The sequence below is a fragment of the Capra hircus genome, chromosome 3, assembly GCF_001704415.2.
Source record: "Capra hircus breed San Clemente chromosome 3, ASM170441v1, whole genome shotgun sequence".
Taxonomy (NCBI): Eukaryota; Metazoa; Chordata; class Mammalia; order Artiodactyla; family Bovidae; genus Capra; species Capra hircus.
Genome location: NC_030810.1, coordinates 62,464,423 through 62,482,520, shown reverse-complemented (window position 1 = coordinate 62,482,520; position 18,098 = coordinate 62,464,423). Strand labels below are relative to the sequence as shown.

At 38.5% G+C, this 18,098-nt stretch overlaps 1 protein-coding gene across 1 annotated transcript in view; it reads left to right on the top strand.

Annotated features, from left to right (window-relative positions):
* DDAH1 (dimethylarginine dimethylaminohydrolase 1) overlaps positions 1-18,098 on the top strand; it is a 154,297-nt gene that overhangs the window by 99,045 nt on the left and 37,154 nt on the right. Inside the window, exons 2-3 of the mRNA XM_005678156.3 lie at positions 9,834-9,933; positions 17,689-17,762. Coding sequence (XP_005678213.2) covers positions 9,834-9,933; positions 17,689-17,762 — 174 coding nt within the window. The remainder of the gene's footprint in view (positions 1-9,833; positions 9,934-17,688; positions 17,763-18,098) is intronic.

Here is an 18,098-nt window from a genome sequence, read left to right as displayed (position 1 = left end):
CAAAAGTCCGTTCTATACATCTGTGTCTCTTTTGCTGTCTCGCATCCAGGGTCATCATTACCATCTTTCTAAATTCCGTATATATGTGTCAGTATACTGTATTGGTGTTTTTCTTTCTGGCTTACTTCACTCTGTATAATCGGCTCCAGTTTCATCCATCTCATTACTGATTCAAATGTATTCTTTTTAACGGCTGAGTAATACTCCATTGTGTATATGTACCACAGCTTTCTTATCCATTCATCTGCTGATGGACATCTAGGTTGTTTCCATGTCCTGGCTATTATAAACAGTGCTGCAATGAACATTGGGGTACACGTGTCTCTTTCAATTCTGGTTTCCTCGGTGTGTATGCCCAGCAGTGGGATTGCTGGGTCATAAGGCAGCTCTATTTGCAATTTTTTAAGGAATCTCCACACTGTTTTCCATAGTGGCTGTACTAGATTGCATTCCCACCAACAGTGCAAGAGGAGAACATAGGCAAAAAACTCTCCGACATAAATTATAGCAGGATCCTCTATGATCCACCTCCCAGAATACTGGAAATAAAAGCAAAAATAAGCAAATGGGATCTAATTAAAATTAAAAGCTTCTGCACAACAAAGAGAACTATAAGTAAAGTGAAAAGACAGCCTTCTGAATGGGAGAAAACAATAGCAAATGAAGCAACTGACAAACAACTAATCTCAAAAATATACAAGCAACTTATGCAGCTCAACTCCAGAAAAATAAACGACCCAATCAAAAAATGGGCCAAAGAACTAAATAGGCATTTCTCCAAAGAAGACATAAGGATGTATTAGATTTCTAATGGAATTGCAACTTGTTTTCTTCATTTAAAATTTTAATTGTATAAGATTTCAGTAAATAATAGATAATGAATGGAGAGCTTCCTTGATGGCACAGCGGTAAAGAATTTACCTGCCAATGCAGGAGACACAGGTTCGATCCCTGATCCGGGAAGATCCCACAAGTCACAGAGGAATTAAATCCATGCGCCACAACTGCTGAGCCTGTGCTCCAGAGCCGGGGAGCACCAATTACTGAGCCCACAAGCTGCAACTACTGAAGCCTGTGTTCAAGCTCCACAACAAGAGAAGCCACCACAATGAGAAGCCTGCGTCCCACAACCAGAGAACAGCACCCACTCACCACTACTAGAGAAAACCCACACAGCAGTGAAGACCCAGCGCAACCAAAAATAAATAAGTAAATCTTTTTTAAAAATAATGGATTAAGGAAACTAGTGGGTCTGGAATCCTAAATTTATTTAAATCATTATTTTCTTGGGAATTTCTTATGAACATTTTAAGAACTAGTACACCATATTCTGAACAACTCGGAGATGAACATTTAGTTCAACATTTTGCTTCAGATCAAAGCCTTTTTAAATACATTTTTTTTAAAATTTGGGGTTCTCCCTATAGTTTTCTATTGCTATCATAAACATAGCATTAAAAGAACACCCATTTATTATCTCACAGTGTTTATAAGTTGGAGGTCTGGGCACAGTGCACCAGGTTGTCAGCTGGACTGTATTCTCACCTGGAGCTTAGGTCTTCTTCTAGGCTAATTCAGAATTCTGTTGACAGAATTCAATTCCTCAGGATTGTAGGACTAAGATCCCTGAGTTTTTGCTGGCTAGCAACTAGGAGTTGCTCTCAGTTCCTAGAGGCCACCTGGTAGGCCCCCTCCCTACCAGGCAGTTCCCAACATGGCTGTTTGCTTTCTTTCAGAACAGTAAGAGAACATATTTCTGACTTCCTCCATCTCTGACCTTTAAACCCTCTTTTAAGGGTTCACCTGATTAGACCTGGCCCATCTAAGATAATCTCTGTTTTGAGTAACTCAGGTCAGCTGATTAAGGACCTGAACTACATCTGCAAAATATCTTTACCTGTGCTGTGAAATGTAACTTAATCACAGGAGTGATAACTCATCATATTTGCAAGTCCTTTTGAAACTCAAAGGGAGAGGTTTACACATGGCATACCCATCAGAGGGTGGCTGTCTTGGGTACCATCTTGGAATTCCTTATGGGAAGCCTACCGTACTTCCCAGTGTGGCAGAAACCCTTCTCAGAAGCTCTCCAGATTGATTGAATTGGTTTGAAGTATATTCACATGTCCATATGCTATTGTAATCTCATTGTAATTAAAATATGTTGTTGACTATTTAAAGATTTTTCTGCAACTAATTTCTCATAATCTAATCTGGAAATTGGAAGGGTGAAGTAATGACTCCTCAAATTAATTAGCCTTAGTTGGTGTACACTTAGGAAAGCAAAATTTAGGATCTTTAGAAATCAAAACCAAAGTTCACATTGCTAGAAAATTGTACCTCTGTCCCTGCCCTCCTCCAGAGTATCTTAGTCCATGTTTTTTTTTAAACAAATAGATTTAAGTGAATATATGTTCTGCCTGTAATGCAGGAGACCTAGGTTTGATCCCTGGGTTGGGAAGATCCCCTGGAGGAGGGAATGACAACCTACTCTGGTATTCTTGCCTGAAGAATTCCCACGGACAGAGAAGCCTGGCAGGCTACAGTCCATGGTGTCACAAAGAGCTGGACATTACTGAGTAAATAAGCACACGGCGCATGTTTTTATGAATATTATAGATTCTCACAGTCACTTCTAACATTAGTTTTCATTTAAATGCACAGTGGTTAGCTAAATTGTCTTTTTGTTAGTGACAAATTGTATAGGAAAGAAGAGCACAAACTTTAGAGTAAAGCTCTCTAAGGTCAGATTTCAGCTCTGCTGCTCTAAGACCCCGGGCAAGTCACAACCTTGCCTTGGCTTTCTCATCTGTAAAACAGAAACACTGCTACTACTTGTTTCATTGGATTAGGAAGGTTAGGTAAATTCAATATGAGTTCTTAGTAGAGTGTCTGGCACATGGGAAGACTATATGGATGTTTGCTATTATCATTGCTAACTAAATTCTTCCTAAGAGCTTTGCCCTAAAATTAGAATGTAGAAGAGAATCTCAATATGTTTTCATTTAGAAATTTTTAAGTTTGAATCATTTAGTATATTAAACTCCTTTTTGATCTTATTTTGTGTGTGGGTGGTGGTGGTTTTGGTTAACTTTAGTAATTTCATTAGTACATGTGGAAAAGTTAAGGGATAGACCACTGAATAAGCCTAAGGCATCCCAAAGTTGAAAGGTGGCAATTAAAATGCTAGCCATCCTCGCATCCTTGGTGAACATTCCTGCCATGGTTTATAATCCTGTTCATATTGTTTATTACATCACACCTTAGCATCCTGGGGCCCTAACATACAGAAATGTCATCCATCTCTGATGTGAAGAGATCATGGAACCCAGAGTAGACTTAAATGTGCAGAGTTGGAAAAGAGAAGACATGAGCTCCAGTTCCAATGTGAGCTGCACTCTATGATAAGACCTCAGTAGAATCATGATCACGCAGTGCAGTGCAGATGAACATGAACACGGGCATGGGCTCAGGAAGCTTGACTCAAGACAGTCAGCTTCCCTTAGCCTCGGTTTACTCATATGTAAAATGGGTATATCATTGTGTACCCTTCCTACCTTTTGGAGTTTTTCTGAGCATCACAACAAATATTCCATCTTACTGTCATTATACATTCATAAGGTACATCTTCCCCACTGGATAGCTAACTTCCCGGGGACAAGGACTATAGTTTTGTGAGGTTTTTTAATCTTTGCAACCTGTTTTGTTTTGTTTTGTTTTTTAAAGTTGACATCCACTAAGTGTTTATTGAACTTGAAATGTTGATCAAATGAGAAAATACATGTGAAAGCATGATACGGATGTTAAGTATTGTTACAAAATCACCCAAATATGCTAGTTCAGGTGGCCACAGTGGCTGAAGATGTACTGATTAACAAAGAACATGAAGGTGGCATAAACACATGAAGGGTTTTGTGTGACGAGGGACAACACAGTACAGCTTTGATGCAAGCTCCAAGCCAGCTGTGTCATGACGAGCTGAAGACATCACATCTGCTTCTTGAGTGACTTCCTCAGCAGTCACACTTAACACTGAACAGCAAAACAAAGTCAGTGACAAGTTGAGAAAATGAAACCGTTTCACTACTAACAAAACTATGTTGCTGCTCTTCAGTTCTTCAGAGCTAGACCAGGATGACAGGATAATTTTAAAGTTCCCATAATATGATGAGTTCAAAGGGATTCAGAACATTTAAATGGATGGGCACTGAAAACCTAGTATTAACAGTGTTGACAGCACTGCTCCCAGAACTACAGGTGACTGAGGCCTGTCAGCTGCAGACAGGCCAATGCCAAGGGCCTTGTTTGTAGTCAGAACATCTGGCAGCCCATTGAGCAGAGGCAGCTAAAGGAAAGTGGCTTGGCACACAGAGGTGCAGTTCTTAACGGAGCGCAGCACAGAGTGGTTCATCAGGCCTCATGAGCATAGTCACAGCATCCGAAAGGAAGGTGGGAAACATTCCCAATGAACGTTGTTGAAAATATGCATCAAAGACAACTTTGGATAGGGCTAACTGGAAAACGTTGGCCTCTAAATAAAGAGTATTGCAACTAATTATGGTGTGTTGCAAACTATTCTAGAATACAACTTGCCAATAAAAATGTGTAAAGTTTTTTTTGTTTTGGTATTTTGTTTTTTGGGGGAATTTTGCAAGGAGAAAAGGAGAGTTAAGATCAAAATGTTTTATTTCATAATGAAAATTGCATGTTTCATTTTTATGTTTTCAAAAGAGAGCCAGAATCCAAAGCACTAAGTTAATTTAGGGCAAAATAATAACAATACCAACTACTGGTTTTGCGCACAGTGTGTCAGGTGCTGAACTAGGCGCCTTCTGCATTTTAATTTGTTACTTACATAATAACCATTAAAGAGAACACATTATCCCACTGGCCAATTAGAAAACTTGGGCTCAGAGACGTTAACTCATCCCAAGTCATACTGCTAATAAGTGACAGAGTGCTGTGCTTTGTTTTTAGTCGTGGCCAACTCTTTTCAACCCTTTGGGTTGTAGCCCATAAGGCTCCTCTGTCCATGGGGTGTTCCACACGAGAATACTGGAGTGGGTTGCCATTGCTTCTCCAGGAGATATTCCTGACCCAGGAATTGAACCCACATCTGTGTCTCCTGCATTACAGGTGGATTCTTTACCCACGGAGCCATCAGGTTTGCTCAGTAAATGATACAGCCCGTATTCAAATCCTCACTTCTTGCCATCACCGTGAGAACCCAAAAGGAATGAAAGGAGAAGGCAGGATGATGATGTGAACATGACAGGACAAATGAGGGAACAGAAATGAGAGCCATAAAAGAAAGTCAGAAGAGAGTAGAACAGAAAAGGTAAGGAAAGAAGGCCAGGTGTTAGGAAGGAGCAGAAATTCTTTAGACAAGCCTTTTGAAATGTAATGTCTTCAATAACTGTAATCATTCTGTACCATCTTGGCTGACACTCTTTTGAGTGCTGTGGAACATCTTATAGGACAAGCCCACTTCCCACCTTGTGTATTACCTCCAGAGGGCTATTTCAAAGCAGAGATTATACAAGAAATCTACCACATAGCCTGGCAACTTCCAGGAGCTGGAATGAAATCAAATTGGATTGATTTACATTTAAATGTGTCCTCAATGTTTGTGCCCTGACTTTACATTGGCTTTGCAGAAAAGACTAATTTTAATTCTCCGGAAAACAGATGGGATTTGTCATAAGGTGGTAAAACATAAGAAACTCATCCAAATGTAAGAGAAAGCAACAGCTTTTCTCTTGGAGGTCAGTTTCATAATACAAGAATTTGTCACTGGTTTTCATCAAAATAGCCAAAGTAATATCTAGTATTATTGAGCAATTATCACAAGCTGTTTTTCATGGATTTAATGCTCAGGAAGAGCCTAGGAAGTTGCCACTATTATGACTAGCCACCCATTTTACATGAGAAAACTGAGGCTCAAAAGTTAAACAGCTTAAGTCACCTGGCTAGTAAATTGCAGAACTGGGATTTTAACCCTATGCCCTGGATCATAATCCAGGAGTGAGGAGTGACTGTGAATGTGTAACCCAAGAACTCTACATTTTTTAACATTTATACTCCAGAAAAGAAAGGGAGTGAGGGAAGAAGAAAAGAAAAAGGCAGTTACCTCAAATAGTGCGTGCTCAGTCGTGTCTCTTTGTGACCCCGTGGACTGTAGCACACCAGGCTCCTCTGTCCGTGGGGCAAGAATACTGGAGTGAGTTGCCATTTCCTCTTCCAGGGATCTTCCCCACCCAGGGACCAAATCCGTGTCTCCTGTGTCTTCTGCATTGGTAGGCAGATTGTTTACCACTGAGCTACCTGGGAAGCCCCACCTCAAATAGTACCAGCTCTTGAAAGACATGTGGTTTGTATGATCAGAAGCAGCAAGTGTGGCCCAAACCCCCTGTGGCCAGGAAAGAAATCTGTCACAAAGGGTGGGAGGAGAAAGGGTGGGGCAAAAAGAAACAAGAATATAAACTTAAAAAAAAAAAAAGATGGGGGGAGTTGGGAGTGACTCAAGAAGGAGTTGATATATGTATTAAAAGACGCTTACTCCCTGGAAGGAAAGTTATGACCAACCTAGACAGCATATTGAAAAGCAGAGACATTACTTTGTCAACAAAGGCTCGTCTAGTCAAGGCTGTGGTTTTTCCAGTGGTCGTGTATGGATGTGAGATTTGGACTATAAAGAAAGCTGTGTGCCGAAGAATTGATGCTTTTGAACTATGGTGTTGGAGAAGACTCTTGAGAGTCCCTTGGACTGCAAGGAGATCCAACCAGTCCATCATAAATGAAATCAGTCCTAAATATTCATTGGAAGGACTCATGCTGAAGCTGAAACTCCAATACTTTGGCCACCTGATACGAAGAGCTGACTCATTGGAAAAGACCCTGATGCTGGGAAAGATTGAGGGCAGGAGGAGAAGGGGACGACAGAGGATGAGATGGTTGGATGGCATCACCGACTCAATGGACATGGATCTGGGTGAACTCCAGGAGTTGGTGATGGACAGGGAGGCCTGGCGTGCTGCGATTCATGTGGTCGCAAAGAGTCGGACACGACTGAGCGACTGAACTGAACTGGTGGCTGGTTTGTGTGGTATGGCAGAAACCAACACAACACTGCGTGTAGAATGCATGTAGAGTGAAAAGGGAAGAAGTTCTTATAAATTTTTTAGGATCAAAAATTAAGGTTGTTTCTCTAATTTGCCATTTTTATTCCTGATTTCATGGGCTAAAGTGACCCATTCAACTCAACCTTTGGAATTAATACTGTTTGTTCTGACAGTTTCTCTCCACCCTGAGTAATGCTAATTTCCACTCTGCAAGTTTACTGTCTCAGTGAAAGGCGGGTGTTGCTTGGTCTTTTTTTTTCCCTCTTGAAATTTAATTATGTCAACATTAAACACAGCCATGAAACCATAGACTGGGCAGTTTCTTGAAGGCTCATGGTTTGGACCTTTTCCACAAAAATTCCCACTTCTGTAATTATATTTAGTGTTCTAACTACCTGAATAACTGGCTTGCTATGGGCCGTGTGTCAGGGCAACTCTGGGTTTTGTTTGCAGTCAAGTTTGTCTGCCTCATGGAACCGTTGTGCCAAGAGTGTGCAGTCCTGAATGGAGTTGATCCTCTAGTTTTCTTCTCCAGAAATTTCACTGGGGTTAGCATTGCCCATCTGATGCTGTATCATCCTGCAATTCTCAAAACTGTTTACTTAATGTTTAAAACATTTTTAAACTTGTCCACACCCTTAACTCTGAAAGTAATTGTATCAGCTGTGTTTATGGTATGGGCCTATCCTAATGACTTTGTGTGTGTAGATATGACTGAATGTTTTTTTTAAGTCCTTACACAAAAGCCAGTTTTTTCATGTTGGTGCAGCTGTTTAACTTTTAAGAAACCGCAGGCATTTTATCCTCTAAAAACTTTAATCGGAAAGATATAGGACTTTAAAGTGCAGTATTCCTGAAACTGGTATCTATTAGCCTCCCTACTTCTGTCTCTTTAAACTCTTAATTAAGAATTGACTAAAGTTCCTGAGTTGAGATATTACATGTAAACTTTTCAGATCAAAGATACTTGTTATTGCTGAATTCCTAGTAATCTTTGAAAGGTTAATTTATAAGGGAAACAGTGGCATTTGTAATAGAAACCAAAGGTAACTAGCTCAGTTCTCTTATTTCTCCAAACTCAGTGAATTTTACATGGACACAGAGGCAGATGCCGGAAGAAAACAGTTGTGTGTTTTCCTGGGTTCACTGTAGCCCAACAAGTCATGGTAAATATTAGTTTGCTTCTTTCTTATGCTATAGCAACAATTCCACTTCCTGTTACGTAGGGAAACCTGCTGTTAAAAGAAATTACTAGATGTATTTGTTACATGAAGACCATTTCATCCATGGAAATAATTTTATATTGTTTTGAGTCACTCTAGTTTGTGGAATTTTTACATGAGTTCCAGGACAAAGATGAGATGATATATTTATTTTATTTTGTATTTTCTTTACTTTTTTTTTTGACTGCATGAATGTCAGGCTTGCTGTCAAATATGTCCACGTTTATATTACTTTAGAATTTACTCCGCTGTGTTTATGTCTCCTAAACTCTTCATTGACGATTCACTATCTGTACTGGGCATGCTGTATTCTGGGAGAACTTTTGCCAGAAGAACTTTTGCTCTTCCCAGTGTCATGTGATCTCTTGTTTTTCCCTTAGTCCCTATTCATGTCTTCTCAATGTATGTCTTTACCATGTTAAAAGTTATACAGACCTTCAGAAGTATTGAAATTGTTTTGTTGAACTGTTGGAAGGACTTAAATTTTGAGCTTCAAAGGGCATTTGTTATGCCTTATATTTGACTCTTGTGTTAAAGTAAACCTGACTCTAAGTGCTCCCTGGTCCACCTCAGAGTATATCTGTGCTTTAGACTGATCCCTGAACTCATAGAAAGTCTCTGAAATTCATTTTCTGGTATTCTTTGGTTTGATTACAGTTATTGTATTTATTAATCACCTGTAGAGACCTAGGTTAAAATTTAAATAATAGTTCAGATTTACAGAGAAGCCTTAGATGTTCTGATATTTTAGCAACCATTTGAATGGAAAACAGTAATAGTCCAGTGAGCTGAGATTTCAAGTTATTGGTTATTGTCATTGATATTCGTTCCACATATTACTCTGTGTGTGCAATTCTTCCTGACTGACTTAAAATTTAAAATTAAATCTTGTATTTTTCTGGCAAGTGTAGCTGGGTTAAGTATTCTGTCTCCCACATTCCTCAACTCCTATACCCTAAGTAGTCACACTTACAACAATGTCCTCTAAGTAGTCAATTCCAACAGACAAAAACGAGAGAGATCTTAATATTGCTTTGATTTTAGACTAGAAGGGGACAAAATAGACAATTTCTAACAAATAATTTCTTCTCTTGCAAATGATCATGGCTGGTTCAATATATACTGCACTTACATATTCATGAGCTTCCCTGGTGGCTCAGATGGTAAAGCGTCTGGCTGCAATGTGGGAGACTCAGGTTCAATCCCTGGGTCAGGAAGATCCCCTGCAAAAGGAAATGGCAACCCACTCCAGTACTGTTGCCTGGAAAATTCCATGGATGGAGGAGCCTGGTAGGCTACAGTCCATGGGGTCGCAAAGAGTCGGACATGACTGAGCGACTTCACTTTCACTTTATATTTTCACTAGAGTATGCTTGTGTGTGTTTGTGTACACGTGGGAGCATAATTCAGTGATCTGAAGTTTTAGATGACTGGTTTTCTTGTTAGAAAATGGTAAGAATATTAATCTGAATCATTTTATTTTCAATAGGCTGACATGATGAAAGAAGCACTAGAAAAACTTCAGCTCAACATAGTAGAGATGAAAGATGAAAATGCAACTTTAGATGGTGGAGATGTCTTATTCACAGGTAGAGCTGTATTTACTTTTTCCTATCTAAAAATATTTCTAATACCTTTTCCATATCCCCTTGCTTAATTATAGGTTTTTATTCATTACCAAAGTAAGAGTAATTTGGAAAATACAGAGAAGCACAAAAGGAAGAAAAGAAAAAATGACCTTTCATTCAAAGATAATCATTTCAATATCTGGATTATTGATTACTTTTTTTATTGAATATTAAAGTACCTTTAGTACTTTTGTGTGCACAGTTGCTTATTTTACATGTTATCAGTATATATATATCATTTTATAGGTTGTGTCTACTGTGTTCTTCCACAACTTTAGCTTAAGAGTTGCATAGTTTTGCATTGCGTGACAGTATATCCAGTCTGCATTTGAAAGATTCTTAATTTAAGATCTGTCATTTAAAAATAATTTTCTTCCTAGATGGCAAGATAAATTTAAATAATTTTCAGTGTAAATTGGCTTGACTTAATGCCAGATGAATAATAGCAGAACTCAGCAAAATATAAATAGCTGATATTATTGATCTAACTGGAATCAGTTTTTATAATGGGTGTAATATAGCTACTACAGAAATGGTAATTTCAGCGTTTAACTTTTCAAGCTCTTTATGATCATATTATTATTGTTTTTGTAAAGTCATGTGCTAAAATCTGGGTCTCCAGAGTCATACTAGCTATATTGATCAACAAGACATCAATAATAATTTTTAATTGATAATGAGAGTTTGCTTTCCCCTACTTGTCAAAGAATAAATATCTGTTTCACAGATGTAGCCCTAACAGCAGAGGCTGGTCCCCAGAGATCTGGGGATGTGTCCCATGTGCCCCACTGGAAGCCTGGAGATTCTTGGAAGTTTAATATTTTAGCTGATGTGAATTTTATATCAAATTCCATGTGTATGGAAAAAATATAGTCATTTTCATTTTAATATAAAAATAATGTTTCATATAACTTACATTTTGATATAGTTAATGTTCCTGGAGGAGGAAGTTTTTTCTGGAAACTTTGCTTAGTTCCTTGCTTGGTGTCACATACCTATGGGTGGGGGCACTGTCACTGAGCCTCAGTTCAGTTCAGTTCAGTCGCTCAGTCGTGTCCAACTCTTTGCGACCCCATGAATCGCAGCACGCCAGGCCTCCCTGTCCATCACCAACTCCTGGAGTTCACTCAGACTCACGTCCATCGAGTCCGTGATGCCATCCAGCCATCTCATCCTCTGTTGTCCCCTTCTCCTCCTGCCCACTGAGCCTCAGGGGATGCCATTTTTCTCATAGGTTTGTAAAGAGCTCTCCCTTGGAGTTGTGCCCTGCATGACCTGCCCTACCACTGTCATGGGCGATGGCCCTGTCTCTGGGGTTTGTTGTGCACACCCATTGAGCCCTAAGAACAGAAAGCAAGGGGTCAGAGAGGCCTGCGTTGCATTCTCAGCTCCAGTTGTATCCAGGCCGACTCAGGCATTCTGTGAATCTGCCTAGTAAGTTCCACTTAGAATATTCTTTGTGTCTCCCATTGATGGCACTTTTCATTCTTTTTAGCAGCACAGAACAACAGCCTATTTCTCTTAGAAAATGGGCTTTTGTGATAAACTAGATGTCTAAACCACACTTTGTTACAATAAAACTTTTTTTCCCAGAACATAACCATAGAATAAATAACTTGTTGTAAGCAGGTACAGATACTATTTGAAGAATGATTTAAAACAAGCTGTGTTCACAGCCATTTAGTTACCTCGACAGCTGAGTGGAACAGATTCCCTAAAATCCTCTCGTTGTTACCGCAAGGCTTAGGAATCTCTTCCACTTGTCAAAGGTCTTTCCATAGCATCTCAAGCCTGTTGTTTTTCCCATAACTTCTAATTAAGTCCTAAACAATGAGGCGTGCCTTGGACACTATCTGTAAGCTTTATTTTGATAATATTCAGTGCTTAATATCTCAAAGTTATGTTATTGAAAACAGAGATAGTGTTGTAATATTAAGATCTTTATCTGCTTGGCCTCTCATTCATACCTAATGTGTGGTCCTACCTTCTATTCCTACTTTTCAACTTTTTTGCTTCCTTAAAATTGTAGTAAAATATATTTAACCTAAAATGTGCTATTCTGACCATTTTTCAGTGTATAATTCCAGTGGCATTAATTACATTCACAACATTGTACAACCATCACCACTCAGGTTTTAGATTGTGCAGAGCTGAGTAAGAGACAAAATCTGGAGCACTTCCCATGTGCTGTGAGTCCCCTTCCTTCTGTGACCCAGAGCTTCATTAATAATTGATCAGGAAATGGACAGAAGGAAAGCGACTTCCAACTCTAGTTCCACTGGGAAATCTGTCAGTCAGGCAAGCAGCTACTGGTAGAAAGTGTTTCAATCCTTTTTCTCTTAGATAGACATCAATTTACCTCTACTTTCATTTATTTATTTTTGTGAAATATGGGGCACATAAAGAAAAGTTATAAAATGTTTACGTACAGTTTCAAGACCAATAATATAATGAACACCTGAGTACCTAACACCTGATTATGAAAGAGAACATTGCCAGGACCATAGAAGGCCCAGTCCCGAACTCTCTTTCCTCCCAGCTTGAGGTGTACCCTGTCCTAAATTTTGTGTTAATCACTGCCTTGTCTTTTTTTAGTTTCGCCTCAATATGTGCACTCCTAAATTATACGTTGTTTAGTTTTGCTTTTCTTATGACTTTATATAATTAAGGTTATATTATCTGAACTCTTGTGTGATTTTTCTGCCTTTGATCTAACTTGATCCATGTAGCTGGAGTTCATTCATTTTCACAGCTGTGTGGAATTTCATAGTAAAAATGCACCATGATGTATTTATTCGTTTTACTGCTGATATATATTTGAGTACTTTTCAGTTTTTCTCTACTGTCTTCAATGCTGCTATGTACAGTCTTGTTGTGTCTCCTGAGTACCTATATAAGTTTCTTTAAACTAAACAGCTAGAAATAGAATTTCAGGTGATCAACTCTCATCCTACTTCAATGGGTATATGATTTTCTTCTTTAATCTATTTATGTGGTTAATTATATTAACTAATTTCCTGATATCAATGATCAAAGTTTATATCCCTGGGATGAAATCAAACTTAATCAAGATATATCCTCTTTTTACTACAGTGTTCTTTTTTAGGGCTTCCCTGTTAGCTCAGGTGATAAAGAATCCACCTGCGATGCAGGAGACCCCGGTTCAGTTCGTGGGTCGGGAAGATCCCCTGGAGAAGGGATAGGCTCCCCACTCCAGTACTCTTGGGCTTCCCTGGTGGCTCAGCTGGTAAAGAATCTGCCTGCAGTGCAGGAGACCTGGGCTCAATCCCTGGGTCGGGAAGATCCCCTGGAGAAGGGAGAGGCTACCCACTCCAGTGTTCTTGCCTGGAGAATTCCATAGACTGTATAGTCCAAGGGGTCACAAAGAGTCATATGACTGAGCAACTTTCATTTCACTTCACTGTATTTACTTTGCTGATAATTGTTTCAGATTTGTGTCTGTGGCCTGTGACTTTTCTTTATTGTTATCCTTATCTGGCTTTGGTTGAAATTATGTTAACCTCATATAAAATGTATTAGAGAATATTTTCCTGTGTTTCTGTTCTCTAAAATCAGTAAAACTTTAATTGCGCATTACTTGAACTTTGGTAGAATTTACCTATTCAGGCCTTGTGGGCCTTAATTTCTTTGTGGGAAGATTTTCAACTGATTTTGTTTTTGAAATAATTATATGACTATTGAGATTTTTTTCTGAGCCAATTTTGGTGAGTTCTGTTTTCTGAGATTTTATTTATTTCATCTAAGTTTTTTAAATGTTGGGTATAAAGTTATTCGTATTTTCTTAATATCTGTTTTAAGTTCTACAACAATTACAGCTATGTCCCCTTTCATTCATAATGTTTTTTGGGGCCTTCATTTTCTTGCCAGAGATCTGTCAATTTCATTAACCTTTTTGAAGAACTACCTTTTGGCTTTTTGAACCCTCACTCTTGTATGTTTCCTTTTCTTTTCCTGTTTCTACCTTTATTTCCTTCCTTCAAATTTCTTTGTTTTTATTGTTCTTTTTTCCTTTCATTGCAAAGTGAAATCTTGTCTCTTTATTTTGAAACTTTCCTCTTCTTAATGTAAGCATTTAAGTACTACCTCTAAGTAGTGCTTTAACTGAATCCTTTGTGTTTTGATATGAATATTTTTGTTATTAACTCAAAATGTTTTCCCATTTCCATTATGATTTATTCTTTGGCTTATTAGTGGATAATGATTTTTAAAAAAAAACATATTGATCATTATTATAAGTTGATGGGATAACAATTCATTACTGTGATCACTGATAAATATAAAGCATTTAGCCTATTTTTTCTTTGTGAACTCTGCTTCAAGTAGACCAAATACTTGATTGAGAAAAGTTTTTTAGAATTCTACCCAGTAAATGTAGATCCTTAATAAAACAAAGGACCTGTGCAATGATCATCAAAGCATGTAAAACTTTTATATGAGGGACTTTCCCGGCGGTCCAGTGGTTAGGACTCAAAGCTTCCAATACAGAAGGTATGGATTTGACCCCTGATTGGAAAACTAAGTTCCCACAAGCTTCAAGGCAGGGGAAAAAAAACAGATAAAGGAATGAAACAACAACAACAAAAATAAAAAACCTTTATAAGAAAGCTTGATGGGGAGCTTTATGACGGAGGAATCAGGCTGATACTACATGAACACTCTTAAGATTCTAGTATCACTGAAAATGTGACAGTCAGGATATGATGTACTTCGGGATGTGATACAATAGATGTGTAACCCCACCTCTGATGCTTTTGAACTATGCTGTTGGAGAAGACTCTTGAGAGTCCCTTGAACTGCAAGATCAAACCACTCAATCCTAAAGGAAATCAGTCCTGAATATTCAGTGGAGGGACTGATGCTAAAACTGAAGCCCCAATACTTTGGCCACCTGATGCAAAGAACTGACTCACTGGAAAAGACCCTGATGCTGGGAAAGATTGAAGGCAGGAGGATAAGGGGACAACAGAGGATAAGATGGTTGGATGGCATCACCGACTCGACGGACATGAGTTTGAGCAAGCTCTGGGAGTTAGTGATGGACAGGGAAGCCCGGTGTGTTGCAGTCCATGGCTCACAAAGAATCGGACACAGCTGAGCAACTGAACTGATAGCCCCACCACTGAAGTAGCCCCATCCAAAAAAAAAAAAAATTGAGCAAGAATCTAATGAAGTATCGACATAGACTATCAATTTGCCAAAAATACAAAGGATAAAGGAATAATTTAATGTTAGTATGCAAGGAGGGGCTTCCCTGGAGGTTCAGACAGTAAAGAATCTACCTGCCATGCAGGAGATGCAAAGAGGTTGGTTCAATCCCTGGGTTGGGAAGATCCTCTGGAGGAGGGCATGGCAACTCACTCCAGTGTTCTTGCCTAGAGAATCCCATAGACAGACAAGCATGGTGGGCTACAGTCCATGGGGTTGCAAAGAGAGGGACAAGCCTAAAGCAACTTCACACATGCACTGGCGCACACACACACACACACAAGGAAACAATCAACCAAATCCAGAATGTAGGAAAATCAGTAGGATAAATGACCTGATTTCTTCTATGAAAGAATAAGGTGAGGAAGGAAAAGAAAAAGAGGGTGAGTGGTTATAGAAGAAAATGACATGAGACATATAACAACCCAAATACTTTTTACTATTTTGATTCCAGAACTTCAGTTGTTTTTATCAGAAAGGCTATTTAAGGGGTATAGCCTGCCATACTGCTAGAAACAGAAGCCTGGCTTACTTTTTAAAGACATAAGCAGTTCGCTTTTCTTTGTACTTTTAAATGGAAAAAGTGCGTAAGGTGTTTATATTTGCATATAGTGTGTTTAAATTTGCATAATGAAGTAATTTTTTAAAAATTTTAAGTTGCTTCACTTCTTGTTTTAAGTAACTTTTGTTTGTGTGTGTTTGTTTTAGCTGTGCCATACAGCATCAGGATCTTAGTTCCCCAACCAGTGATCAAACCCATGTTCCCTGCATTGGGAGCATGGAGTCTTAATCACTGAATTGCCAGGAAAGTCCCTAAGTGTTTTGTTTTTTTTTTAATTGTGGGTAAATCTAATTTATAAATCTACATTTATCATAAGAGAATTAGGGAAATTTGTCTTTTTTATTTCAACTGACTTTTTTAATAAAGAGATTAATACTTTTTGTCAAGTAAAGGACCTTTCCCTTACTTAAGTTTTGATTTGTATGGAGAGGGCAATGGCAACCCACTCCGGTACTCTTGCCTGGAAAATCCCATGGACGGAGGAGCTTGGTAGGCTGTAGTCCATGGGGTCGTGAAGAGTCGGACACTTACTGAGCAATTTCACTTTCACTTTTCACTTTCATGCATTGGAGAAGGAAATAGCAACCCACTCCAGTGTTCTTGCCTGGAGAATCCCAGGGACAGGGGAGCCTGGTGGGCTGCCATCTGTGGGGTCACACCGAGTCGGACACAACTGAAGCGACTTAGCAGCAGCAGCAGTGAGTTTTCTTAAGGGACAACACAATCAGGCCATTACCCAAAATACTGTCACTTTGCCAACGATTCTTGTGTCTGCCAACAGCATAAGCCATTGGAATTTATCTTAACATTACTTGACCTATGTCTTTTACCCCTGTTATAAGGACACCATGAAGATTAAAGTTGTAACAGGTGTGAAGTCTATCAAGCAATTCTTTCTACATGGCTACAAGTGTACATGACTATACTGTTTATACTTGTTCTGGGGCAAAATATATACTGATTTCTGTTGGAATATATTTTCCACATTTCATGTAGAATTAGTTTCCAAAGAATTAATGAAGGATAAGAACCCCTACATTTATGTATTGCCTAACTCTATCTACTATCATTGGTTTTTTGCCTATAACTAGAAGAGCGTTTTTACTTGATGCTTTGCTTTCTGAGAAAAAAAAATTGTAGAATTTTAGAAAAGCCAAATAACTAGAAAATTTCTTTCTCCAAAACTTTAGTGCTTTGTAGATAGATGTATTTGAGGGTTAATTTGAAATAAATAGGTGTGTTGTTTTAAAGACAGCTCTTAGAGCTGAAGACCAGTCAGCACTAAACTCATTTTACTGAGATGGTTTCGTCAGCCCTTACATCAACACTATTTAAAAAAAAAAAAAGTTATCTGACTCATCAAGACTGTATAGTATTGTTCTTTTGGACGAAAATAAGGAAGTTCTGCTAACTTGTTGCTATTACTTAATTTCTGATTACAAGTTATTAATATGTTTAATTCTGTTATTTTCTAAATAAAAACCATATTACCTTATTGTGGTAAAATATACATAACATAAAGTTTACCATTTAACTATTTTAAAATGCACAGTTCAGGGGTATTAACTGCATTCATGTTTTGCAACCATCACCACCATCCATCTCCAGCACTGTTTTGCCTTCCCAAAATGAAACATCATACCCATTAAACACTGACTCACTAGCTCCTGCTCTGTCCCCTCCCCAACATCAGCCCATGACAACCACCATTCTATTGATACTTTCTGCCTCTATCAATTTGAGTTTATTTCCAATGGCAATAATCTAAAATCATTTATGTAAAGAGAGCAGGAGTCAAGAGAACAAGTAGAACTGACCTCTATGGTAGGAAAGAACTGTGTGAGGCTTTAAAGTCTTTATTTATAGAAAAAAATAGCATGCCATCACTGATGCTACCCACTCACTGTGTTCCGTGACATTTATTATAGGCAGAGAATTTTTTGTGGGCCTTTCCAAAAGGACAAATCAACGAGGTGCGGAAATCTTGGCTGATACTTTTAAGGTAGGTAAAGGATAATTTATGCCTGGCACAGAGTAACTACCTAATAAAAAGTCATAGACCCATTGAATCAATATCTCATGAATAATGATATTTTTATGTCATGGGCTTTGCAAAATAACTCTTAATATTTGTATGTTTGCTAGAAGTTTTAGAAGCTAAGACCTAATAAATAGGCTTCATGGGACTCCCACAGCATCAACAGATACAGTTATCATGGACATTCTGCTTTCTCCCAGTGTATAATCAATCATACAACCACTTGGCAGATATTCCTGGCACAATTGATGACTTAAAAAATATATATCTGGAGTCCCAGTTGTCTCTAAAATGAAAAGT